Genomic DNA, 26,853 nt, shown 5'->3' on the forward strand with positions numbered 1-26,853 from the left:
CCTGTCCATGGCAGGGGGGTTAGAACTAGATAATCTTAAGGTCCTTTCCAACCCAAACCATTCTGTGATTCTATGATAATTTTAGTCAATAAAGTGGATTTTCATATACTGGTTAGGAGTACAGAATTCTGAGTTTTCAGGAAACTTCCCTGGCCTACAGTTTTATTCGGGGAGAACTCAGCTCAAAGCCAGTAGTAACTGTATAGGGTATATAATGCACTAGATAATAGTAGTGATTAAACCCGATTTTCAATATGACACAAAGTATTTCACAAGATTGTGACTTAGAAGGAAGCAATTTTCTTCAGCTATTGTTTGTCATGTGACTGCAGAACAGTCTCACACCTGTTAAAACAGGCTTCTAATTAATCTTTTACCTCCAAAGTAAAACTGAACTCTTAAGTCTCAGATCCTTCTCAGATCCTGAACTCCAATTATACTCCTGTCCCTTTAATCTCATTATTCTCAGAGGCAATGCTACTTTGACTAGACCACAGACAGGTTTTTGCATATAGTAAGAAGTCATAGCACTCCTCTACAAATGTACTAATGTTTCTATTTAAAAGGTAGAAGGATTTAGAGAGAGGAAAAGCTTAAACATCGGATGGTCATTTTCACAAGCCAAAAATTCCAGTGGTCCAAAGGAACAGTATAGTATGACCACTAAGAAAGAAGTGGTCACTATTCTAAGCTGGCAACAGGTAATTGGTTGGAGTGGGTGTTGTTTTGGTTTGGGGTTTAAGTTAGGGTTGATTTGTAAACACTTGATACCCAAGCACAAAATATTAATTCTATAAAGATACCCTTCTGCAGGTAGATAAATGCCTGACTAAGATTCAAGCTGGCAACTAAAAATTCATTAATGAACAGGTTAAACCACAGACTACTTACAGAATTTATTCAAATTCACATCTCAAGAGCAGAAGAGCAAAACCAGTAAACTATAAATTAATATGCAATTATAAATCTTTATTTAAAAAATAATCAATATTTAACAGCCTGTACGTCAAACCAGAGTGTGCTTTCCTCACACGAACATACTTACCTTTTCTCTTCGAGAGCAACAATATTCTATCCAGTTCAAATATATCATACAGAAACTCTCTCTTGAGATCCCTGCTAGACGGTGGTCATAATCCTCATCAATATTGGGGTTAAATGTTGGATCTACATCAACATAATTGCGGTCTGTGCACAGCCGCAGTCCTTCCTGCATTGTCTCATTAGCTAACCATTCCTCTAGCTTGGGGGATGTTGTGACATAATAGATGATTCCCTGAAACAGCAGTAGTTAAAAAATATGAGTCAGTATTGCAATAAAATAAGTGCCAGCAACCTCAATTGTTTCAACTCATTTGCATTATTTCCTTGGTAATGAACAAGCCTGGTACACAGTAGCATTTATTTAGCTGGTAGATGCAGCAAATTCACACAAAAACCACAATACAGGTTAATATATAGACATGTTATTCAAAGACTGTTGAGATTTTTGAAGCATGTACTGAAGGAATAAGGAAAGAAAGGATAGGACTCTCACTGTAATTTTTCAGAAAAACAAATACATAGGAATTTTTATATTAGTTAACATGGAGGTTTAGATATTGAATTTCTAAATAATTCAAAGGCTAAGTAAACAACAAGACAGTTTTAACATCTTCATGCTTGGGGAGAGGGGAGGGAGAACGCAAACACCACAATTCGTGTGTGAATAAGTATCTTGGAAATATTTCAACCTGAAAATTTTCAGCTCTCAAAGATGGTAGCTTATGAAAGATCTCAATTAGTAGACTGATTATCTGAAGGGATCTGAGGCCTGGAGTCTCTTACAATTCTAGGACAGGGATTTTTGTGTGTTTAAAAAAAGAAAGAAAAAATTGTTTTGGACAGCTTTTAGAGACCAAAGCAGCTTGGCTTTCTCCAAGAAAAAACACACTATTTAACTTCTCTTAACTATTTACAACACAGCTATTATGTTTGGGTAACAGCTTTCAAGCTGCTACTGCAGCTTCAGCTAGAAAGACTATAGGGTCATTGTCCTGCTCATGCACCAGACTATCAAGTAATCATCAGTACAGCAAACTCTACTCTCCTTTGATGAAGATATTCATACATCTGTAATATGTATCACATTCTGTGATGCTTACAAGAAAGGCATGGGAAGTTCTAGACATTAAGTAGTTTCCAGGTGTAACCCAGCCTACCTTCCCCAAGGGCTGTACTGATCTGAATCATACCTTCACATAGTAAGTGGTGAGAATTTTACGGAGATCAAAGACTTGAAGCATGGAAGCTGCACTGTTGTCTGTGATGCTGTAACCCTCCAGAACATACTTTGTCACAAGCACTTCCCAAGCCAGCCAACGCTGCCCAAAGGCAGCATTGAAGGAAAGCATGTGAGGGAGGTGGCCTGGTTCACAGCAACAAAAGCCTTCATCTTCCTCTACACCTTCAGTGATGGCCTCTACTTCTCGTTGCTGGCAATAAGTTCCTTAGGAGAAAGCAGAGAAAGAAGAAAGAGTCAAACACTTTATGATTGATTTAATGTTGACATGTGTTTAAAAGTGTTTAAAAACTAACCCATCTCCAATTATGTTTCTGTAGCACCAAGTGATCTATCTGCCATTGAACACAAGATCTGGATAGCTTGCTTAATCACTCTAGGATCACATTTTTGTTAGGTGTATCTAAGAATCAATTACAGTAGCCATGTTGCACTAAAACTGAAAGAGAGACTTAGCATCAACTCTGCTAGAACAAGCCAGTTTTCCCCTCACAAAAGACAGGGGCATGAAGAAGCCCTACAGCCCCTTTTCAAAGCAATTTCTTTACAGGATAGAACTGGAAATAAGTTAAGTTTCCAAAGCAGAACTTCACTTTAATACAGACAGCTAAGGAAAGGAACACACTCACCTCTGAATTCAAGCCCCCTCAGCTGGAAGGTGACCAAGCCATTTCCTATCTCTATAAGGTGTACTAGTGCATTGAGGTAGTCAGAGGCTAGGATGAAGCAGTCCCCAGTACTATAGTTTCCCCACCGACCCAACAACAAGTCTCCACACAGACTGTGCTGAAGGGAACGGGTTAAATGTTCATAGAAGATTGAATTCAGGTTGTTATCATCTGAACCTGCAGGAAGATTGGATTTGGATTATTATCTGAACCTGCAGAAGAACATCAAGCTTGAATGTCAGGTATCACTTCACATTCCATCCTACACTTTTCTTAACAGCAGCACTGTTTCAAGGTCATTCTCCACACACACAGCCCCCTTAAGGGAGAACTCCTCCAAGTGAATGCTAAGTGACATTTAGTATTTTTGACCAGTTTTTTCCCCCCGTTAGCACTCCTCCATTTTCAAATTACTCCTCCAGTTCCACTCATGCATCTTCCATCAATCTATTCCACACAAAGGGCAAAAGCAAATGAGCACAGAAGTGTCTCATTAATAACTGTGTACTGGTCTCAACACCATGACATTGAGACTCCCTCAGATAACGATTAGCTTTTTAAAATTACTTAAGAATAAAAAGCAAAACAGCTTAATGCAGATGATTATACGTAAAGCAGAGGCACAAAGGTAATGGGAAAACAAGTTGTAAGAGTGTCTAATGAATAAAGCAAGAATGAGATGATGGAGGAAAAAACAATAGAAAGAAAGGTTGGGCAAAGTTGGAGAAGATCAAAGGGCAAACTGATCACAAATCCTATAAAAGATCCTATAACACTCTTTCCCCTGCCCCCCCCCCCCAAATAAACGAACCCCAAAACCCCACAACTGCTTCCCCCCAAAAAACCCAACCCAGACCACAAAAAACACATCAAACTAGGAAAGGTACCTGGATTTCGATCAAGCTGTGAAGCCAGTCTTGTATTTGAGTGATCCACACGCTTTGTACTGAGAAAATCATAAAATAAAGCATACTTAACACAAAATGTATTCCTGTAAGAAAATCTAACGGAAGAAATTACTAACAGAATAAAACCATAAAAAATATTCCCACTGAAAGTTTCAAAAAGTTGTTTCAAAATAATTTTATATGCAAATTTGCTGCTCTTCTCATATGTAAAAGTATTTTCTGCCTTATGATCCAATACCTCATAAAGTTTGCCCAAAGCAGGTAGCCATAGAATAATGTTTAGCTTCAGATATATGGAGGATGTACATTTAGATGTACATTTATATACATTTAGATAAGTGAATGTATTTTCTTAGATAATTATCATAAAGCTTTAGATGTGACAAACTCAAAAATTAAAGCAGGACAGCTAACATTCCAGTAGACTTTACTGAAAGTTATTTCAGAAAGTTATTTTCAGAAATTTTATTTTCAGAAAGTTATTTCGTTAGCTGAAGTTACACCTTAAACTCTTTAATGTAAGATTGAGAACACTGTATTTAAACTGTTCCAGTGTTAGAATGTTAAAAAAGCAATAAAGCAGTGAAACAAAGAGTTCTCCATAAATAACAGAACTCATCTTGCTCTATGCTGTTTAACATTTTACTGGTCTGACCTCCAACAATACTGGACTTCAGACAAAAAACCAGCAGGAAGGTATAATATGACATGAAAAATCTTTTACTACTGATCCCACCTTGATCAAAGATGATATACTTTAAAGATTTTTATATTGAGGTTAACCTGTGAAATGAGCAATAATGAACACATGTCAAATACAGTTATGAACTGCCCCTCAAAACCTTCTTGTACATAAATTCACTTTTTTCACTTAAGAATCTAATGTTGCTAGTATAAAACACAGCCGCTACAGCATTTCAGAAGCTCAGTGCTATAAACTGGGGGTGGGGAAAAAAAAGCAGTTGGAAAGGAAAAAATAAAAAAGGCAAACACACAGCAACCCACCCCCCAAACCAAAACACCAACAAACACCCCAAACCAATACATTTAGCCAGAGAAACAAAAAGACAAAACCTTTAAGGTTTTATTTCACCTACTTGTAGTCTCTTTCCCAGAATTTGACAGGCCTGGCATATGAAGTGATGAATATTGCACTTCCCAGAAAAGGATTCAGTGGAGTAGAGAAGAAAGCTGACACAGCTGCTTGGACAAACAACATTGCAGAATCTGTAGGATAATAGAATTAAGGAAAGCAAAGCAACAACTACTATTGTTCAAGCTCCTGTGATAGTACCTGAAATAGACAGCAACATCAATTAAGACCAAAACAATATACCTAAGAACTTTTGTGCAACAAAGCATCTTTACACAATCTCCAGCAATAAGAGGATTATTAGTGTGTGGTGTCCCTGCTTATGGCAGGGGGGTTGGAACTAGACGATCTTAAGGTCCTTTCCAACCCTAACTGTTCTATGATTCTATGATTTTGCTTTTAAAAATAGAAATAGGTGAAAATTTGGCACTAGACATGGTGGTCATTCTCTTTCTCAGAATTTACAGAGAATCTTACCTCAACACTCCATTCAAACCAGTCTACAGAAGCTTAAAATGCAAAACTAAGTAAAACCATAGTTAGTGACTCTTGAAAAAGACAATGATTGTCTGAAGAAAAGCTATGTCATTTTCAGAATGAAATAACTCTTGCTCCATGTTTCTATTCCTACTCTATAATTCACAGCATTGTAGCAAGGCAGAAAGCATGCACAGTTTTTCATACTCACTAGACAAACCTGTTAATTCAGTAGCTTTAGCCTTTAATACACAATTCTTTATAATGAAACATTCTGAAGTTATAATACATGACTTCAGGAAAAATTCTGCATTTTCAAAGGATACGTGGCACAGCAAAGGGCTGGGCAAAAGCATGGAAGGCAGATCCCCATGTGATCTGCCAGGGAGCAATGTAGGTATATACAAATCTCAATTTATAAAAGAGTTCCCAAAGCTACAGGAGGAAAAAAAAAAAAAAAAAAAAAAGGAGAGAAGAATAATTTAGTGATTTGGCTAAGAATCAACATGCTTTGCAGTACACAAATATCCTGAGGATTTTACTGGTCATCCTAAAGTTCTTACTGGTCTAGCAGAAACCTTGAGACTTACAAAAACAATGTAATAAGAAAACAAGCATCATAACATGCACGTCATTGCTCTACTAACAGAAACTGATGAGATGTTTAGTAGGTCACATGCTTTCTCAAGCAAACGCAAGTGCTTTGGGAAGAGAAGTCTTAGCTGTCTCATGGCATATTGGTTACAGTACCAATAGGATGATCTGGAAGACTACCTATCAGTTTAGGGCTATCTGATTTCCCTTTTAGGTGACCTGAAACACCTAGAAAGAGAGAGTTAAAGTTACCTTGCTGAAGAGTATGGACATGAAGAAGAGATCTAGCAGCATGGTCTCAGTAAAACTTTTGTAATCAAAAGTAAAGAAGAGCACTGTGAAAATAACAGTGACATACTGGCACGTTGGGCTACTGAATGATGAACGCAGTAACTTCAAGCCAGCTATTGTGATCATTAAAGCACCCAACCTGTGTAAGAAATTCACATAAAACAGTTACTTATCTCCTGTCCAAAAGGGCTTTAAAGACCACCTAAATTGTTACTGTCATGCACTGCCCATCTCTTCAAACTCAAGGTTTAGATTCAGGTTTGCTTTCGGAGTTTTGCGGGGGGGTGGGGGCGTGGCTGGGTGGGGTTTAATTTGTTGTTTTTTAAAGACAACCTCAGATTATTTTTATTTAAAGGCTACTATCCTAGTCTTTCTATCAGTATTCTCAAGCCAATCTATGTTCAAGGATTAATATTATTTTAAGTCTCACTAAATCAGGAGTTGAAATATCCTTGTACTCTCAACAGAAAATCCGGTCTTTAATTTAGGTTATGAATATTGAGATGCAAAAATGCCAGTACTGCTCTAAATTAATCAGCAAGAGGATGTTAATGAACACTGGATTATCATTGTTTCCTCATGACTATACTGCTCTATCTTATACTGGGGCAACCACAATTTGACGATAAACTCCGTGATATTCTTTTTCAGAGATAGCAACTGACAGATGAAAGGGTTATAAAAATAATGTTAATGTAATGGCAACATTCCTTCCGGAGGTCTTGTAGTGACAAGAGTAATAAACCCAAAGGAAGAACTTAATAGATCCAGGGATTATTAAACTTAAGAACAAGCAACAGCACAAAACACCCCAAAACAAACCCACACTCAAAGAATCTCTCCCCTCCCTGCTGATATTCCATTTTGCTTCAAGATTTATTTTCTCTACAACACTTCTGTCCTTAATCAATAGAACTTTTAATCCAACTTGGTCTCTGTTCTTGGAGGCAAAAAATGCAGGACCTATTATTGAACTCTCATTTGCTGAGACAGTCACATACTTGAGGGATTATAACTAAGGCTCAATTTAAGAGGCAGTATGCAATTCCATCTGGATACGGATTATACTCAGGGGCTGCAAGGCCTGGGGAGTTTCGTGATAAGAGCAGAAAGCTGTAGAGGGGCTGCAAACTGGCATACCAACTCAGGAAACGTTACACAAGTCTTAAATTTACATCTGACATGATATCAGAACATAGTGTTGCTATCTTGAATTTGCAGTCTTGATATTATAGACTCTGAAGATCAATAAGGAAATTCTGATATCACACTACTAGGTAATTCTGCAACCTCCAATCTTTATAGTATATGCTATGAATTGGGTTTTTAGTTTAATACTGTAATATTCCATTCAGTTTAAATCAGCAAGGTGACTTAGTTCTATAAGAGCTTTCAAAGAAAGAAGAACTTTATTCATTACCTTAGAGGCAATAGTATTAACCGAGTTCACACTGAGGCCAGAACTCACTATTTAATTTCCCACCACAGAAGACATACTCAGATTACTTGATAGCCTTTACTACTTACTCAGTATCCAGTTTCTTTGGACTAGCAATATTCTTAGCGCTGCTACTAAGCTCATTGAGGACAATCAGTGGATAGATAATATTCTTCTCTATGAAAAGGAGCCAAATGTGAAGTTTCTCGAACCACATAACATGTGCAGCACCTATCAAGATATATTAAAAGGAAGTCAGATTACACTGCCAAATCCAACTTAGATCATGAATCTTTAATCTGTTAGCTGAGTAATTTGTGGAGCCAAACACTAACTGTATTTTCATACTGGACTTGCCTAAATTTATCTAACTAAAATAAAGAGGAGCTCTTGCTAAGCTACTGTTGGTAGCCCCAGTAGAGTTTTTGCACTGTTACACAGCTATACAAAATGTATTACAGTTTGAAAGCTACCTGCTTTTTGCACATGGCAGGACGCAAACTTGGTTATCACCTCTTCAATATTTTCAACATTGATACTTATGAACCTACTTGACATTACGCATTTTCTCATGCAAAAGGATGTTTTCCAACCATATTCAAACCAAAGATATTTAATACTAGAGTATAGAAGAGTATATGTAACCTGCCAACACAAACAACAGACTTCAGCACTTCTTTTAAACTTCTACAATAATTGCAAAATACCTAACAGGATTGCCATGTTTCAAAGTAATGCAAATGTAGATGATGAGAAAATTTATTTTACAAGGCAGAACAGATACAGGTAAGTCCACATGCCTAGATGAGCCCCAGCAAAAACTGAAGTTCCTTTTCTATGCCAGATGCCATAAGGACTATTAGTCATTGACATGGCATAAATTCTCTTGAAGTTGCAGGGACCAAACTGGGAACTGCTACAAACTTATATTTAACATTACTGGATAGGACTTTCAACTTTCCTGAAAACGCTGCTACATATGGCAATGCTGAAGTCAAGTATCAGCAGACGGGCACCAACTGCAGCTTCTACAGTTTCATAAATTAAAAAAAAATAAAATCTAAGGCATACAATTATACTATTGCACTTTTCACTTCTTCCTCCAAATAGTTTAGTATATTACAATTACTCTTGATAATTCTCTGCTTCTGAAAACAGCAGAATGTTCTCTTTCTTTTCATTACAGAGTTACCTTGAAAACTAACTGAAGAGAAAAATCAAAAATGGCTTCAGTTGTTTCTAAGCCATTTCTGATAGAAATTTTTCCACCTGCTGTTAACAATAAAAACATCCCAACAGTGGAGACCTCACAATCTACTGTTACATTTATCCACACTGGAAAACTGATCAAAAGTATAACTATGTATTTTCTGCAGCCTCCAGGGAAAGATTTCACAGAAATGTACACTTTAACACAAGGTGCAAGTATGTGTCTATGCAGATTAACAAGATCTGCAAGACAGATCTGTATGTGTTTTTCAATTAGTAGGCCACTTGCACTACTTTATGTTGTTATACATAACAATAGCATTAAGAATCAAATGCATGCAAAGATGAAATCTCCAACAGTATTCACCATACCTAAACTTCAAAAACTTAAGATCTTGAAGAAATACGTAGTGGAAAACACCCTACCTTTATAAAAATTAAGGCAATCGTTAGCATAGGCGTTGCAACTTGAGACTTTAAAGACTGTGCTTTAATGGAACTGCTCTGAGACAATGTTAGCACATCTAATATATTATCAACATCAGTTAAGAGATACATAAAATATCATGGAATCAAAGCTCAAGTAACTACAACGTTTCTAGATTAGATGTCATTAAACACTCCAGAGGTAAGAAGAATAAAGAACAGTGTCCTGGGTTCAGCTACAGCAGTCATTTTTTTCTCCTTCTTAGTAGCTGGTGCAGTGCTGTGGTTTTGACTTTCAGTCTGGGAACAATGCTGATAACACCGATGTTTTTAGTAGTTGTTCAGTAATGTTTACTCTGACCAAGGACTTTCTCAGTCTCATGCTCTGCCAGGGAGGAGGGGAAGTTGGGAGAACACAGAGACAGGACACCTGACCCAAACTGGCCAAAGGGGTATTCCATACCACAGCACGTCATGCCCAGTATATAAACTGGGGGGAGTTACCCGGAAGGCCCAGATCGCTGCTCGGGTCGGGCTGGGTATCGGTCGGTGGGTGATGAGGGGTTGTGTCCTCTCCCCTTGTTATTCCTCTTATCATTATTATCGGTAGCAGTAGTGGTTTGTATTATACCTTAGTTACTGGAGTGCTCTTATCTCAACCTGTGGGAGTTACATTCCTCCAATTCTCCTCCCCATTCCTCCAGGAGAGGGGGGAGGAAGAAGGCGGGGAGTGACTGAGCAGCTGCGTGGTTCTGAGTTACTGGCTGGGCTTGAACCACGACAAACAGATTATGTGCACCAATAAGTAAATTGAGTTGGTCAGCAACTACAGCAAGTACAAAAAAAAGTGGCATGAACTATACTTACTTCGGACTTCAAACTGATAGTATTCCTTGGTTTTCAGCAGTGGGTGAGAAAAGCAATGCCAAGGAAGTTGCTTCCGGAGTTGAGGCAGAACATAATGGGTCACAAAGCCTACCGTACCCACCAATGCATAGAGAACATAACTTAAAATAGGCTAAAAAGAAGAATTGAAGAAATTAAGGTTTGTGGTTTATAAACAAAATCATACATCAATCATGTAATACCTTTTCCAGCACCTAGGCAGGTGCTCCTGGTAATAGTAAGTTGGTAACCTATTTGTTCCTGAGTAGCTGTATTACCCACTTTCAAATACTTAGTGAAAATTTCTGCTCCAAGCAGTAAAAATAGTACACCAATCTTCCTTTATAGACCATTGCTTACGCCTCATCTGCATTTCATTTTACAAACGATAAACCTATTATCCTCTGAAGGCTGAACCCAAGTTACATTTTCATCTGCTGGTTAAAAGGAAGTATAAGCCTGAGGAAAAACAAATCATTTATCTTCTAGTCTCTTGAGAAGCTGGTGAATAAGAAGCCTCCCACCAAAACCAAACTCTTCCACAGAAACCACAAAATATTGCTATATTATAGTGGTATGAAGACTAGATTTCACAGTAACACTTCTTAGACACCAAAATTTTCTCTAGATTTCTTGATATGTTGTAACAAAATTAGGATTGCATTACTTTGTTATAAGCTCTTGATTCAGAAGTTCTGTGACACCTAACTGGTGAAGAGCACATAGCCAAGTTTCCCAAACATGGGAATGCTGAGGTCCAGCCATCCAACAGAAGAGATATTTTCCTTTGAAAAAAGCTAGTACACCTGGTTAAATAGGACACTTCATCTGAAAACCTGAAGCTACCTAAACACATATGCTTTTTAAAATTAGTTTCTTTAACTGCAGGCACCAGCAGGAGAGTAAAATCCTTCTAAAATACATGCAGGAAACTTTCATTTGCCTGACAGAAGGCTGTTCATAAACTAACTGATAGTTCCATTACAGGAATACCAAAACAAGAAATTCAGTACTTGCAATGCTTCAGGCAAATGCCTTTACTTACAAACACAGGATCTGGTCCCATGTTATCATTATCAAATAGGAGTCATATATACACATAAAAGTATCTGAAGCAATAGTATTAGCTAGACTCCCCTATTCCATGGTCTACAAACATCCACATGACAATGCAATTGCCAAATCAAGGTCCAGGCACTCAACTTTGAAGAATCAGGCCTTCTAGACTTAAGTTTCATTTTTCCTTACTCCCAAATAATCCTGACATGATTTAACTGAGACAGATGAAGCAGAAGAGGACACTTTACTTCAATGACTGAAACAAAAATCCAGAATGTAAGAAGAAACTAAGAAAAGAGCAGAAGAGTTTTTGAGCATATAAAACTGGAATGTGAACATCTTCATGTACTTGTCACACCACATGTTTAAAGACCATCTAAAACTAATCAGAACCCCAGTATACTACCAGAAAAAGCATTACATCACATTGAAGTATTCACATGTAGAAGACAAATGCCAGACATGATGCAACACCTTACCTGTAAAACTGTAAATACTGTACTGACGTGAATTGCAAAATAGAGTACACCAATGACTATACACACAATCAGGTCAGACTGTAATCGTTCACTCTGCAGAGTCAAAACAAAAACAATTTCAGAAAATACCAGCTTTGTGTTCTTCAGATTCTTAATGCCCATCACAGTAACACTGAAAATGATCAAAGATTTTCTAATGATGCCAGTGTTAATTACTTCAATGGAAGTTATCAGAAATTTCAGAACACAAATCTTAAGGCTAAGAGCATTAGTTCAAATGAGTTAAGTGGAAAGATGCACACCCAAAGTGGGGCAGGAAAAGTTAATACACCGAATACATTCTCTCTCCGATTCTGGACTGCAAGGTGGTATAAGGACCCCATCCCTTACAGCACTCATGAACAAGCTGGAAGGGCTAATTTAATTCTGCATTTATGATCCAAGAATTGCTGAGACTATGGAGGAACTGGGAGCTCTGAACAGCAGTTGCCTGGACAGAGCTAGCAACTAGGCAGAACAAACAGGCTCTTTAACACTTCTCCCTCCGCCTTTGCAGAAGGGTAAAGGATAGCTTTGGAATGATCCTGAGAAATGAGTCTGAATTTTCCATTACACCTAAGAAACCAATACAAGCTCTCGGCAACGGGCAAGAAATAACAAAATGTGTAAATGCCACGCTCAGTCACAAGGGGGCAATATGTACTTAGGGCCACTCCAACTCCAGAGTCTCCAAGTTTAGACATCCTAAGCTTCTTAAGCCTTTTACTTGTTGCTCCACTGTGTTAAGAATAGTGTTTCAATATTACTTCCATATATAGAGTGAATTTGTACTAAAAATTCCAAGTACATGCTAAAGTAAATGGAACAGGTTACATGTGCTTCTTAAAAAAAAAACAAACAAACAAAAAAAAAAAACAACCCCACAACCCAACAACAAAAACCCAAAAAAACCAATCAAACCAACACAAAACAAAAACCAAAACAAAAAAGAAACCAAAACCACCCAACAATCAACCCCCAAACAAATTACAAAAAAACCCCACACCACTTTAAAGCATTTTGATTTTCTGCTTCTGGATCAGCAGGCACAAAGCTCTTGCTCAGAATTACTAGACATGCTGAGTTAATACAGTTTTGCCACCACTGGCTCTCTCCCACTAGTTTCTGCACAAAAGCAAGTATCATTTATTACCAATGAGCTACAAGAAAATCCTCTAGGATACTTTACTGAATTCACACTAGGGAATTCCAATTCATTCCTCCTTTTAAATAACTTAAATTGCAATATAATATTGTATTGTTAGTGTAGTACATTGGTTCATCTGCAGATTTAAAGGAAATGCTCTGATAGCCATTCTAAATCAACACCATGGTAACTAAGTATTGTTAGCTAAGATCCAGATTGATGCTGTACAAACCAACATAAAGTAAATGCTTAGATTAAATAAAAAAAATAAAATTACAAAAGCCTACTCACCACAGAATTTCTAAGCTTTTCAGGTAAAGGATCTTTTACTTCAGACAGAGGATCCTCAGGGTTTTTGTCTTCAGAATTAGGAAAAAATTTTGATTGCACTAAAGAGCTTAAAGACACAGAAAACAACCCACTGAAAATCATGTATTGTTTTATGTGAAGAATATTTTAGAAGAATAATAGAGTCAAAACTTCTATTACAAGTTGACTACAAGAAAAAATAATCCTGGTCTATGAGTGCTTTCACATGGCTGAGCAAATTTACAAAGATGAGCTTTCAATTTTATAAAAGAATTAGTTCGCTGGTTGCATACAATGACCACCCTTAAGGCTGAACAGCCAGATGTTGTTCAAACAGCACTTGCTCCAGTACCGATGGAATAATGAACACATACGGAATTTTAAGTACTTCTGCAGCAAAACTTTAGTTCATAAATAACTGAAATGTAACTTGGTGCAAAGTTTAGAAGTGATCTATTTGTCAACACCAATCAGAAAAGCAAGAATTCCTTGGTTTAAATTCAAACTTCAACAGCAACAACAAAAAGAAAAATCTATACTACCCTGATTAATTCCCAAATTACCCATGCTGACCAAAATACTAAATTCTTAGCAGCCATTGCTGGTACTAAGGCCCCAAAAATTTATATTTAAGCTTTCAGAAGATCATATGCAGCAGTGCTAGCTGTACTTAAGCATCTTACAACCCCTCAATGGGATTTTTTCTTACAATACTCTGTGTGGTACAGAAATATGCATTACTTCATTTTATGGACAGGAAGCTCACTACAGAATGAGACAGAAATCTTCAAAGGCAATGCTGCAATACATTGCAACGCTTAACCATGCCACATCTGAACTGGTGAACCTGCAGGTGAAATAAGCATCCAGCCTATAGTACTTGGAAAGAAAAAAAGAACAGGTATCTAGGGACAAGAACCTCATACCAACTGAGTAAAGTCACCTGAACTAAGAGTAACAGGACAAGGTTTAGTCGTCAATCCAAAGATAAGAATTCTCCTTCTTTGTGAACACTCACAAATCATTAATCTCACTATCTAATCCCTCACTATCTACTCCAGACTACTGCTTATCAAGTTCATCCAACATTACGGCTAAATTTAAATCCAAGTTCAAGCTCTGCCTAGCTCAGGTATGTGACTGAGCCTCTATTGGCTATTCTGTGGGAGGTGTTTCTCCTACTGGAATTGTTTTGTTTTACACACATAATTATTAACTGAATCTCATGAGATCAATGCTCCAACTCAGAGGAGCAACATGAATACATGTTTCTCCATGCCAGACAGTAATGCTCATCACCAAAACAGATCCTTATTGTTTTGCATCCGAGATGCAGTTATTTGAACAAGTGATCTGAGCACATTCAGAAAAGAACACAATAATGAATTGAGAGAAACATCCACATGGGCTTCATCTTAAACTATGCTTTGAGCACCTCTTTATATACAGAATTGGTACAGGTTGCTCAGCACAAACAGACCAGCAGACAGATGGCAGCTAAACAGCATTTTGGAGAACATCAGCAGGCAGTCAAATCAGATTCTGGCATGTATGCGATTTGCCAGAAAGCAAAGAAAGGTTGTCATTAGAGGAGGAAACAGGTGCAAAATCTGAGAACTTCTAACTACTGAATCAATCTCATACTATTTTTGATAATGCTGTTGACTACTAGTTCAAACAGTACTGGTATCTAACATTATAAATAACGTTTCCTTGCAACTTGTTTCTTCCCTGGGGAAGGGACACAAACTGAGTCACTTACAAAAGTACAGAAGGGTCACTACTTTGTCTGCTGAGATGATATGATATTGCCACTAGCAAACCACAAAATATGGAGAAGAGAACTGGAATATGCTGCCCATCCCAAGAATCCTGGAGACAGAAACAAAGTGTTAATAAAAAGGAGACAAAGTATACAACACTTATCAGATATACAAGAATCACAGATATCATAGTAAGAGAATGGAAAAGTTAACTCAATTCCACAAAAATGAAACAGACCTTTCAGTACAGAAACACTGTTAAATATTTACCCAGTTAGACATATTTACTTATGTCTAACTCCCTTAAGCCTACCGCATCTCAATCATTGAACAGTCATCCGTTTTCATACCCCTTAGGAATAATTTCCTGCATCCCTTGAGACCACAGGTTTAGAGTTGCATTTAAATCACTTTATTTTGGAAGTTACATATGTTTTCACTCAGATTTTTTTTTCCTAATGTGCTGGATTTAGACTAAACCAGTGATTTTTTTCATGTTCTATACTGGATCTGCAAAGAGGAGATAGTGATTCTTGGCTAAAGTTTGTTTATCTTGAACAGATGTGTTCACAAAAAGCTAATGAGACAAACGTACACACTAATGATGTTCTGCAGGTGACAGCATCACAGGAGCACTATCTCTAGCAACTTTTTACTCTCTGACAGAACGGAAGAAAGCCAGTCCATTCTAAGTTGGAAGGCACACATGCCATAATTAATTGTGAACCGAGAGCATTTGATTATCAACACATCTGAAACCAAACAGAATCACCACCACACCATTTCAAAACAGAACGGCATTTCAAGCAAGGAAACACAGTTGGGTTTGGTTCCCCACCACCACATTGGCCAGCTAACTCTATCTTTTAAGATATACACACATCTTCACTTTGACACTACAAACTATTTCCTGGTTTCTTTTCAAGTAAAGATTAATTTTGAAAAGACTGTTTCTTCCAGTGCTGCAAACCAGAAATAGTCACACAAGCCACTGAGATGTTAACAAACCAATACAAGTCAACTGTGGTAGAAACAAGCCACTTAAGTGACTTTTTTGGTTGGTTGGTTGGTTTGGGGTTTTTTTGTTTGGTTGGTTTTTGGTTTTTTGAGCATTCTCTCCCCCCCACCTCCAAGAACTAATGTAGAACCATAGACACGATGGTAAGTGTCATGGTTTTGGTCTGTTAATGCAGGCATATATGGTACACCTTTTAAAAACCAAAAAACCTGTTTTGTTTCTGCATTGCATCTCCTTTAATGGCACCACAGCTGAGCAAGTACAAAACCCTACCAAATCAGACTAATATTTCTAATTTACTTTCTGTATAATTAAGTATCTAATAAGAAGCAAAGAACCAACCCTAAAACATTAACGTATACTATGTCTAAAATTTTGCTCACCTTCAGGGCACCATAGCACAGCCCATACAACAACGCTACTGCCACAATACTACAGATAAAACTGTAAAGTGCTGCAAGCAGGCTTGTGGTAGCTGTAAATATCATAGAAGAGAAAGAAAAATTAAAGTGTTATGTAATTAGTTTAGAATACAATCCGATTAGAATACAAAATACTTCAGATTAAGATTATTAGCCCTCTAGTTTTAACACCCCTCTGATACAGAAAATAAAAATCCAACCCACAGCAACTACTTGTATTTTTCCCCTACTTTTTTCTTTCTTAACGAAAATCTTACGTGGCTTTATATGCCTCCTCATTTATTCAACAGCATTACCATGGAAATGGTCAACTGCAACCATTAAGAAGGAAAGTACACTTTTTGACAGACTTACTAGGACAGTAATTCTAGTTCTCTGTAATCAATCAGAAGACCTCTAGCCTCTTAAAAAACCCCAACAACTAGTATTCTATGTTTAGAAGCTAGGAATAAAAGTATTTAGTGATTACACTATTGGTAACTATCCTACTGATCTGATGGCTGCCCCTAATCTAATATTGTTGCCACTGACACTAAAACACACCACTCACCATTGCCACCGAAGACATGAATATCCAGCTGTTCACAGAGATACATCACAAATGTATTCACCTGAGGCAGGAGACCAATGAAGAATACTATGGGGAAACATAGTGTAAACACTATGGAAGAAAAAAAAAAAGTTGAAAAAGTGAGTATGAAAAATATAGTAAGGTAATGTCATCTTCAGTTTAAGTTCTATGGTATCACACACAGCATCTAACATCATTGAAGGACTTGTATAATTATTTCTAAGGAAAGCATCTATTATGTGTATCTGCACTCCAGTGACTCAGAACTGACTGAACGCAGAGGTTGCAGAGATCAACAGTCAAAAGACTTCTTGTACTTCCATTTTAATCAGTTCAGAAATGGACACAGGCCAATTCAGGCTTTCCATTTTTATTTCGCAAACATCAGCCAAGAGTGTTTACAGATTAGAAGATTTGAAAGTTTTCACTCATTGTAAATGAGGTTTATCCGAGCCTAACTGCCTGTCTGGAGTTCCAGGACTAAGGAGTAACACCAGCCACACTGACGTAAAAGAGGCCAACTATTTCACCCCAGGTTTTCTGCCACTAATAACATTTGAATTTCACTCCTTTTCCCACACCACTTCTGAAAAGTTCTGATCCTAAATGACTTTTCTTTTAAATGAAAAGGGGTAACTGTATGAACCATTAAAACCTCTGCAAATTACAGGACTTAAGAATGCAAGGAGAAGTTAATGCCACTTAATATTAATACAGACAATGTTATGTCCCAACCTGTACGTAGCATTTATTTTCCATTTCAGGAATAAATCATGATGAAATAACAATCTTTTACACAACTGTTAAGTACTTCAGATATAACTCTCAAGCAGTAGCACATTATATGTTCTAGGTTCTAAAGGATAAAAGGATTAACCATGAAAATAATGCTAGCAGGCAAAATCTAGCAGTTTCAGTAGGAATTCTATGAACTTATTGACTTGTAGCTTCAGTGATCAGAAGAAGCAACCAATTTTAAAGTATCCTGTAAAGAATCACAAGCCTCAATTTTAAGCTTCTAACTTTATATCCATAGAATGGTTGGATACTAAAGGATTCCACATTAGAAATATCTATAGTGGCATAAGTAATTATCTTTTTATTTTCCTGCTCCTAAGTAAAGTTAAATAACTGTCATTTAAAAACATGTAGGTTCAAGGCTTGGGAAGAAACAGAGTTCTGCATCTTTCTACTGACACAAAATAGGAAATAGAAGACCAAGGACCAGCTACTCAGGACCTGAAGAAAATATTTTTCAGAATTCTGTGGCCAAACCTTTATCTCAAATCTTTACTCAAAGAAATCTACACAGGAGGCAAACGAAGTGTTTCTTCACTGATAGGTGAAAAAGTTGTTTCGCAAAGGCCTGAAGCTGAGCTACTTTGGGTTGATTGAAAACAAAATTACAAAATAGATCTGGGAATACACAATTTATGAAGATTAGTCCAGTAAAACCCCAATATTTCTGATGGCTTTTAAAGTCTGTAACAGAATCGCTCCCTATTGGGGACCACCTAGGTGAAACCAGAAAATAATCATCATAAATGGGGAGCAGATTTAGAACAATTGATCAAGTCCAATATGTGGGACAAAATAAATTCAAATGAAATTTATACCAGTCCTCACTTGTCTGTTGGCAAGGACACAGCAATTGTCTAAACACAAAGTTTGCCTTGCTCTGCACCTGTGTTGTTTGAGTAACCATGCCTGGGAATGGGAAAAAAGACAGCTGACATTTCTACTTCATGCTAACAGAGTATGTTTGCTAGTGGCCAGCTTGCTTTGTGATATATACACAAAGCTTTTTAAACAGTTTCACCAACAGTAAGAATTGTTCCAAAGGCAAGGCCATGCATGTGTGTGCGTGGGGGGGGGGGGGGGGGGGTAGGTTTTTGTTTTGATTTAAAAAGTGAGAGCTGTTCTGGCAATCTTGATTTTTTTATTTTTTTTAACTGGTAGGACTGCCAAGAAATATAAAGAACATAAGGTGGTGCAAGATACAAGAACAGTAAAACATAAGGATCAAAATACATTCAGAACTCTTGAACTAAGTCGTTTTAAAAACTAATCCCAAAATGGACACAGCCCGGTAAAGATGCCAGCACATCTTTTTAAAGATGGGTAAGACTTTTAAAGAAAAGTAGGTCACTTTCACAGTACAACACACCACCTACATATACACTTATGTATTACCCTATGGGGATATGGATCTATATTACAGCAATGACTCAAGGTGATTAAGGAAAAGGGAAAAGCCTTCTGCAATTGACAAAGCATAAACAAGAGGAAACGAAGCTAGTTTTATAACTTGAGTCAGAAGTATCTAGAATTAAGCATGCCAGTGCATAAATAGATCCACAGTATCTGTAGAAAGCACTTTTGGAAGTGCCTGGACAATACTCTGTCCATAAGTGGTTTAGACCTTTTCTGTCTGGACATTTAAATTTAAGTAGAGATTTAACAGCAGAAAGTCAAAGGGGCAAAACAATGTGATAAGAAATTCAGGATGTTCCTAAAAATCAAGTAATAAAAACTAATTCGCAAAATAGTCACCAATTCTTATTAAAGAAAAAAGAAACAAGACCAAGTGTTAACTTCCTTGGACAGAAAACTGCCCAAGAATTGGAGGCAGGCAGTCACAACATTTAACTGCTGTAGTCTTTCATACACAGGTATTTTGGTACAACTGAAGAGCATCTACATTCAATTTAGATTAATTCCTACATATTTTCTTCCCCTCCACAGAGGTGATGCAGAGAGGATTACCCAAATAACTTTGCTCCATTAAAGAATATGCACAAAAGTGCCTATGATTAAGATGTTCTTCAAATCTTTGTGTTCTCTCTCTCTCCTTTCTCTCAGGCTCTGCCTGAGATTACTTACAAAGTTTATTGGAAGTAGTAACAGCAACAACAGGGGAAAAATTTGCTGGGTTTAGAGGGGTTCTTTAGGGGTGTGGGATGGAGGGGTGTTCAATACCAGCAGTATTGTGAATGCACTGCGCTGTTCAGAATATAATACCACACACTGCCCAGAATGGCATTTTTGGTATTGCTGATAGGCCTGTTCTGAGAAGAGACATACTAAGATTTGTCTATAGTGTTTCTAAAAATTGTGTCCATACTGCTCTACTTGATTGCTAAATAACCTAATTTAAGAGAACTCCTACTCACTTGCCACAAACCCCATCTGGAGTACGAAAGAGTCCAAATCAAAACATTTCTTTAACTACTGAGCAACTATATCCAAGCACAAGGTAGCATATCTAGATGCAAGTTAAGAAGAAACTACAGAAGGTTCAGGGAAGAAGATACCACATAAAGAGCTAAAAATTTTTCTCCCTATGACATTTAAGCTAGTTGACACCTCTGCAATTCTTACAGTAAAGCTATAGAAGGGGGGAATTTTCTTATAAACTTCAGCAAAGCTAAAACTACACTTGCCAAGGAAACTAAGTAAATGCATTTAGAAAGCAGTGTCATAAAAAGATGCTGAGGGGTGAGGTGGGGATTGTTGCTGTGGTGAAGCAAACAATTCAAAACCATTAAAGAAAAAAAAAAACCCAAAAAACCCAAAAGCCACTCACCTATAACTAAGTCCCTGGCTGACAGCAGCAGCAATGGGTTGGTGAAAGCCATTCCATACAACCTGAATCTTGTTGTAGATATGTTTCTGCTGCCATAATCCAACAGCCAAATAAGACCACAGCATAAACAGAAATATACAGGCCTACTATAGGCTATGATACGATTATGACCCTGTTTAAAACAGAAAAGAGAACGTTTGCTTCATTATTAGCACAAAAAGTAACCGATGCTCATCCATTACAGGTAACTTTGGAATCAAAATTAGTTATTGCTCAACAATGAACATCCTGTCACATCCTTAAGTTTTGTTCATAAAAATCCTTAATGCACTGCACTGCAGTGTTGCAAGTCTTTTTTTTGTTTGGCTTGGATATAACAAGGACACAACAGTTAGATTGAGTTAGACTAAGTTATAGTTACCCTTATTCTCCATTAAGTTTTAAATCATGTTTCTTGCAATACTAAATACCAGAGAAACTCTGACTAGGTTTCATATGCAAGAGAGAATATATAAAAATCTGAAAAAAAAGAGCAATTAAAGTTTATTACTCAGATATTGCTCCTGCGGGGGTAGAGGGAGATATATATATCTGTATTTGTGTGTTCATTAAAGCATACAAGTTATCACCAAAAATAATATTACTTGCTGCAGAGGAATAATGTACTAATAAGAGATGAAAAAGCATAACAAAAATATTTTGTCTTGGCAATCTAGCAGATGCATAATAGAATATAAACATGCTGTGCAACACTAGCACATTAACATTTCCATGCTCAAATGTTAATGCTCACTAAAGCATTGCCTACTCAGCCTAAATAGTGAAAAAAATAAGGCTACATGCACACTAGGACAACTGAATGATCTACAAGACCAGAATATAACATCAAAGCTGTGTCACTTTGTACCAGCATAGCAAACTTCAACATTAAGAATAGTTCTCAGTATAATTGTTTGAATACTAAAGATTCATCCAAAAACCTAAGACAAATAGCTCTATAAAAAAAGCTGGTCTTTAAACAGGGAGGACATGATTTGCTAAATACAAACCATATGGGGGGGGAAATTAAAATTAGCATCAGTTCCCTTCTCACACACCAAGACAATGTAAGCCTCATGTGCCTTATGAGAAGGCACATAAAAGAAATGCCAAAGAGATCAAACTAAAAAGATCAATTCTCTGTGGAGTTTCTCAGTTCTCTCTGCAGGATTAAGTACAGCAGCATATGCCATGACTTACATGTCGAGGGGAAGAAGAATCTGGCTGAACGCTCTGAAACCAAAATGAAAAGAGGAAAGTTACCCAATCTACAGGTAAGTGCGTTTACCTCTTCTCCCTCCCTCCATTTTAACTCCCTCTCCCTCCAGATTAAAGTTCTTTCAATAATATCTGCAAGTAATTGTACAACTATCAAACCACTGTACAGCCTTCAAATAGCACAATGCATCAAACCATAAAATCTGTTCAAAGAGTATACGTCTATACCCAAAGGTGTTTAGTTTTTGTTAACAAACACCAAAACTAGTTTTTAAATCTTATACCTTATTTAAAACAGAAAAATGTTATGCGTTTTAATTTTAAATCTAATGTCCACCTTAATAGTCTAATCATAAATAGACAATCATTAAATTACAATTTTCTAAAAAAAAAAAAAAAAAAAAAAACCCAAAAAAAAACCCCTAAGAATCTGACTAAAAATATGCCTAGATGTAATTGCTTAATATGAATGCATTGAGGTGTACTCACTAAAAAACATTTAAAAAACCCAACCAAACAAAAAAACCCCTTCAATTTTAGTTTGTAGGCTGTTTTCAACTAGTAAGAATATGCTCCTTTTTAGGAAAACACTAAAGTGCATGAGAACAGCAAATAAAGGGTTGTTTAACAAACACACACAGAAGCATTTCTAGTGAAGTGACCTTCTGTGACCATGTATCAAACTTCCCATGGAGCTGAAGTTTACTCATTTCTTTTTAAATCATAAACATGGAGGTTTTTTCCACAAAGCTCTAACTAACCTGCAACACCCAACAGAAGTTATTCCTATTGTTTATACAAAGCAAAGATAGAAATTAAAATACCTTCAACAGTGAGTACTGACAACTGGCTATTACCAGGCAGAACTGGAAGACCCAAATATCCTTGAAAAAGCCCTCTATAAGAAGTACAGAGCCCAGAAATGCAACTAGAATAGCTAGGATGACAGCTAACACGTTTTCAAGGATCTCACGATTCCTGTATTAGAGGGAGAGAGAAAAAAAAAAAAAGGAACAAAAAAAGATAGAATTAAAAGCTAACTACGTCTAAAAAAAAGCTGCAAGGGAACAGTTAGGGTCAGAAATTAACAAGAGTTATGCTGCTGATAGCGAAGTAGTAAAGAATAGATCTGAACTTGCATAGGCTATACTAGCACACTGTCCTTTAGCAAAGCTAGGACCTAACAGGATTTCAATGATATCTGAAAGCAATTAGTATCTTATGGAACTGAATTTTAGGCAGCAGAAGATAACTTCAGCAGATAACTTCAGGAATAATTCAAATGCTCAACCAGAAGCATGGTCTGTAACATAAATCTATATTCAAGGCCCACACAGGATGGTTACAAACCTGTGAAAATATACATGGTAGCTTATCTGACTGCCATTCATGATTTTTTTAACAAAGAAGCTAAAAATAAACTCGATTGACTAATATATATGCCAAGTGGAATAAAGATAATTCTGTATGATGTTGGCAGTGCTTAGGAACAGATTAGTATTTCTGCCTAGACAAAATCACCACTATGTTCATCACCAAAATTTAAATACACCATATATTCCAGAAGTTCGTAACTGAGGGGGTCACCTTCATTTTATTCCACTAGGTAAAGGCTGCAGGGACAACAAGTTGCAGTGTTAAATGGCCCTTGGGAATAAAGCTTTGAAACAGCAGGTAAATTCTCTCTACTTGCTGAAGTAATGCAAGTGTATGCCAGGTTTTAGACTCTTTCAATTAATTTTCTGGAGGTCATTTTCTACTTTTAAAGGCTGGCAACATATCTCTCTTTTTAACCATTCATTAATTCATTTAACCATACATTATTGCCCCATCCATGCAAAATGAGGCATTTTCTTTTTAATTTTTTAGAGTTACAAGGGGGGGGAGGAGGGGAAGGAAAAAAAAAAAAAAAAGGAGTAGCATTTGTTATTTTAGAAAAACTGCATTTTGTATTATTCTTTTGTCCTTCAGAATACAGTAAATAAGTAAAATTCTCTAATGATATCTTTATCTGTATTACAGTTTAGTTACAATTTTTTAATCATTACTTTCTGAGGTCTAGTAACATATGAAGATCTCACCTATCAAATAAAGCCAGAAGAGTTAATCTATCAAAATTGATGCTAATCCAAAGCTTAGGCAGAATCCAAAAGCGATAGTACTGCTTGACTTTTTGAGCTGCTTCCTCTTGAGGTTGCATGTGGTCCTGAAGATCAGGGCTCAGGTCAATATCTTGCTGCTCCAGTAGATCTGTGTCCATGGTTAGCAGCCTGTTCAACCTGATCTGAGGAAGAGAAAGCTAAAAGAAAGTCAGTGTTAACAAAAGCTCATTTTTATTATATTGCTGTATTCTACTGTCAACTGCTTTGGAAAAAATTGCTAGAATTATTTAGTTTCAATTTTGAGAAGTTACTTAAACAGTATCAGTTCTCAGGCTTCTACTTACTTTTCCTGTCCTTACAGCAAATGAATAGCATCAACAGCAATAATTACTTCCATACAACATAACAGTTTGCCATTTTAGCATATGCCTTATTTCAAATGAACTATGAACATCTTCCAAGCACATTATCCCATTTACTCCAAAAACTTCAAATTTGAAGACAAGTAAACTGATATGTGAACAGGAATACACTACAAGAATAACCCAACTCTGAATTTAAATAAATTGCAACACACTTCAAGTCAGCTAACGTGCATGCACACCCATGCTGAATGGTTGTTTCTGCAGGACAAAGCAACATTTGCATGCATCAGTGGTCAAACTCATGACATTCAGAATACACTCAGAGACAAACTAAAAAAAGCTCTGCCCTAACTAGTCAAGTACTATTTATGACTGACTGTAATTCTCACTTATTTTGTAGTTTGTCACTCTAGAGTTCTTTTGAAATCACTGTAATAGTAACAACTAGGATATTCAAGGAGAGTGCTCCGAAGATTAAAAAGTTACTACAAGTATGTATGTGCCATCTAACCCATTTTCTTAGTCTCATTAACAGACCAAGAAACATCTTAATGCACTGCCCTTTATAAAATAACATCATTAAACCACCATTTAATGAAAAAACCTCACAATCTTCTCAAGCGAAGACTAAAATTTAAATACTGTCACCTTTAAAGTGTCAAAATTATAGTGTTTTGGGTGTTCAAGGTTTTTGTTTTTTGTTTTTTTTTTTACACTTATCTTAAACTTTAACATTCAATTATTCATCTTTGAATTTTTTTTAATGACTCCTTAAAGCGGTGTACTTTAACTTTGCTCAGCCACCTTTGCCCTCCTAGGAAAAAAAACCAACTTGGTTTCTTAAAGGTAGAAACACCATAACATTCACTACACTAATAATAAATTTCAGTGGAAAATTTCCATTAAGACATGTGGGCTAAGCTTTTAAAAATACAAATTTGCCTTAAACAGAACCATTTCCTCCAATGGGACCACACTGGCAAACCAACAGCACAAACCAGAAAATGCAGCCTCTTTTTAGAAGGCTACATTTTCAAGGGGATAGTAAAAAGCAAAAGAGAATTCCTCTAGCAGACACCAGGTACGAAGAGCACATTCTTGATCAAAAGCACAGTCAGGCAAATGGAGGTCTTCTGCTCCCCTGCCAAATGCTGAATTCTTATTTCATTTTCCCTCTTCATCAGGTCATTAGGTACTTCAACGTACTTTGGTTTCCTAGTTTAAGGATCATGATCATAAGAATTGTGACTTTTAGCACTGTTTTCATGGCCCAGCAGTGTAAAACTTCAGAATTAATTAAGATTGCAGGTATGCCTGAACTTTACAAAAGGCTTGATCACAAAACTAAAGAATTCTAACAGTGTAAGCCTCTGCCTTTCTTCCAGTCACTCCTGCATACGAATTAAAATTCTGTACAGCAGATTCCAATGACAGATTTTTAAATTCTTTTCAGGGAAATTTCTGGAGTTTCTCTTGGTCAGAACAAGAAATTTCTTCTTTCTGCTGCCTGCTGATCTTAGCAATGCATAGAAGGAAAACTCCAGCCAAGTTGTTCAGTTATCTCTGGAAACCTTTATAAGGTATCGCAGAACAATTTCCATGTGATTTAGAAAATAACTATGCTTTAGATCAGAGAAAGCCACTTACATTTAAATTTTAAAGTACTATGCAGAAAGATGAATTTGTATGTATATATGAAGACACTGCAATGATACATACTTAATCTTCATTTAAACCCAGGCAAAAATTCTTCTTAAGAACAAATATCTACCACACAGGATGGTTAATCAGTGCTATAAAATTTTGAAAGTCTTCTGATTTTTCGCATGCTTTAAAAATAAAGAAGAAAAACTTACTAGATCATGTGGATAAAAGCGAACTGAGGTAGAACTCGATACGTGAGAGTCCGTGTCACTATAAGAACAGGGGAAAGACTTCAGATTATAAAACTACATTTTATTTCAAAGGCCACTCTTAGTTTTCTCGTGTCACAAATTAATTTTGACTCCTTGCAAGTTCTATCTAAAAATCTTCAAGTTTTTCCTTCGATCATGTTTTAAATACAAGTATCCTCTTAGTCTTGTGTATTGTGGTAAATTCTGCAGCTACAGGAAATCAGGAAATTCTTTATCCTTGGTATAATTTTCTCAACACCTAGTCCCAAAGTTGTCTAAGAAGCATTAGCATGATAGTAATTATTCCCCTTGAAAACACAAAGATGTTTTATAATTTGTTAGCTACTGATGTGTAAACACACATAACATCTCTAGAGCAGCACAAAGTCTTCTATGTGTTCACATACAGAGTTTATGTTAATTCTGTACTGTTTTTACCAAGGTCCCAAACTGCCAAGAATAGTACATACTTAACACGAGTATACTGTTATGTAAATTGCTTTTGAAAAACTTAACTTTAAATAAACTTAAGCTTCTGGTAAAGAAGAGCAAAATTACTTTGCAATTTCCA

At 36.6% G+C, this 26,853-nt stretch overlaps 1 protein-coding gene across 1 annotated transcript in view; it reads right to left on the reverse strand.

Moving 5' to 3' along the window:
- The window catches only part of PCNX (pecanex homolog (Drosophila)), a 73,610-nt gene that overhangs the window by 14,582 nt on the left and 32,175 nt on the right, over window positions 1–26,853 (reverse strand). Inside the window, exons 6-24 of the mRNA XM_010019138.1 lie at window positions 26,244–26,301; window positions 24,002–24,219; window positions 22,745–22,898; window positions 21,903–21,935; window positions 20,664–20,835; window positions 17,057–17,167; window positions 16,468–16,559; window positions 15,066–15,175; window positions 13,286–13,391; window positions 11,809–11,901; window positions 10,253–10,403; window positions 7,840–7,981; window positions 6,274–6,451; window positions 5,754–5,862; window positions 4,955–5,084; window positions 3,837–3,895; window positions 2,911–3,126; window positions 2,235–2,488; window positions 1,046–1,276 (exon numbers count right to left, since the gene is read on the reverse strand). Coding sequence (XP_010017440.1) covers window positions 1,046–1,276; window positions 2,235–2,488; window positions 2,911–3,126; window positions 3,837–3,895; window positions 4,955–5,084; window positions 5,754–5,862; window positions 6,274–6,451; window positions 7,840–7,981; window positions 10,253–10,403; window positions 11,809–11,901; window positions 13,286–13,391; window positions 15,066–15,175; window positions 16,468–16,559; window positions 17,057–17,167; window positions 20,664–20,835; window positions 21,903–21,935; window positions 22,745–22,898; window positions 24,002–24,219; window positions 26,244–26,301 — 2,617 coding nt within the window. The remainder of the gene's footprint in view (window positions 1–1,045; window positions 1,277–2,234; window positions 2,489–2,910; window positions 3,127–3,836; window positions 3,896–4,954; window positions 5,085–5,753; window positions 5,863–6,273; window positions 6,452–7,839; window positions 7,982–10,252; window positions 10,404–11,808; window positions 11,902–13,285; window positions 13,392–15,065; window positions 15,176–16,467; window positions 16,560–17,056; window positions 17,168–20,663; window positions 20,836–21,902; window positions 21,936–22,744; window positions 22,899–24,001; window positions 24,220–26,243; window positions 26,302–26,853) is intronic.

The sequence above is a fragment of the Nestor notabilis genome, unplaced genomic scaffold (genome assembly GCF_000696875.1).
Source record: "Nestor notabilis isolate BGI_N333 unplaced genomic scaffold, ASM69687v1 scaffold14417, whole genome shotgun sequence".
Taxonomy (NCBI): Eukaryota; Metazoa; Chordata; class Aves; order Psittaciformes; family Psittacidae; genus Nestor; species Nestor notabilis.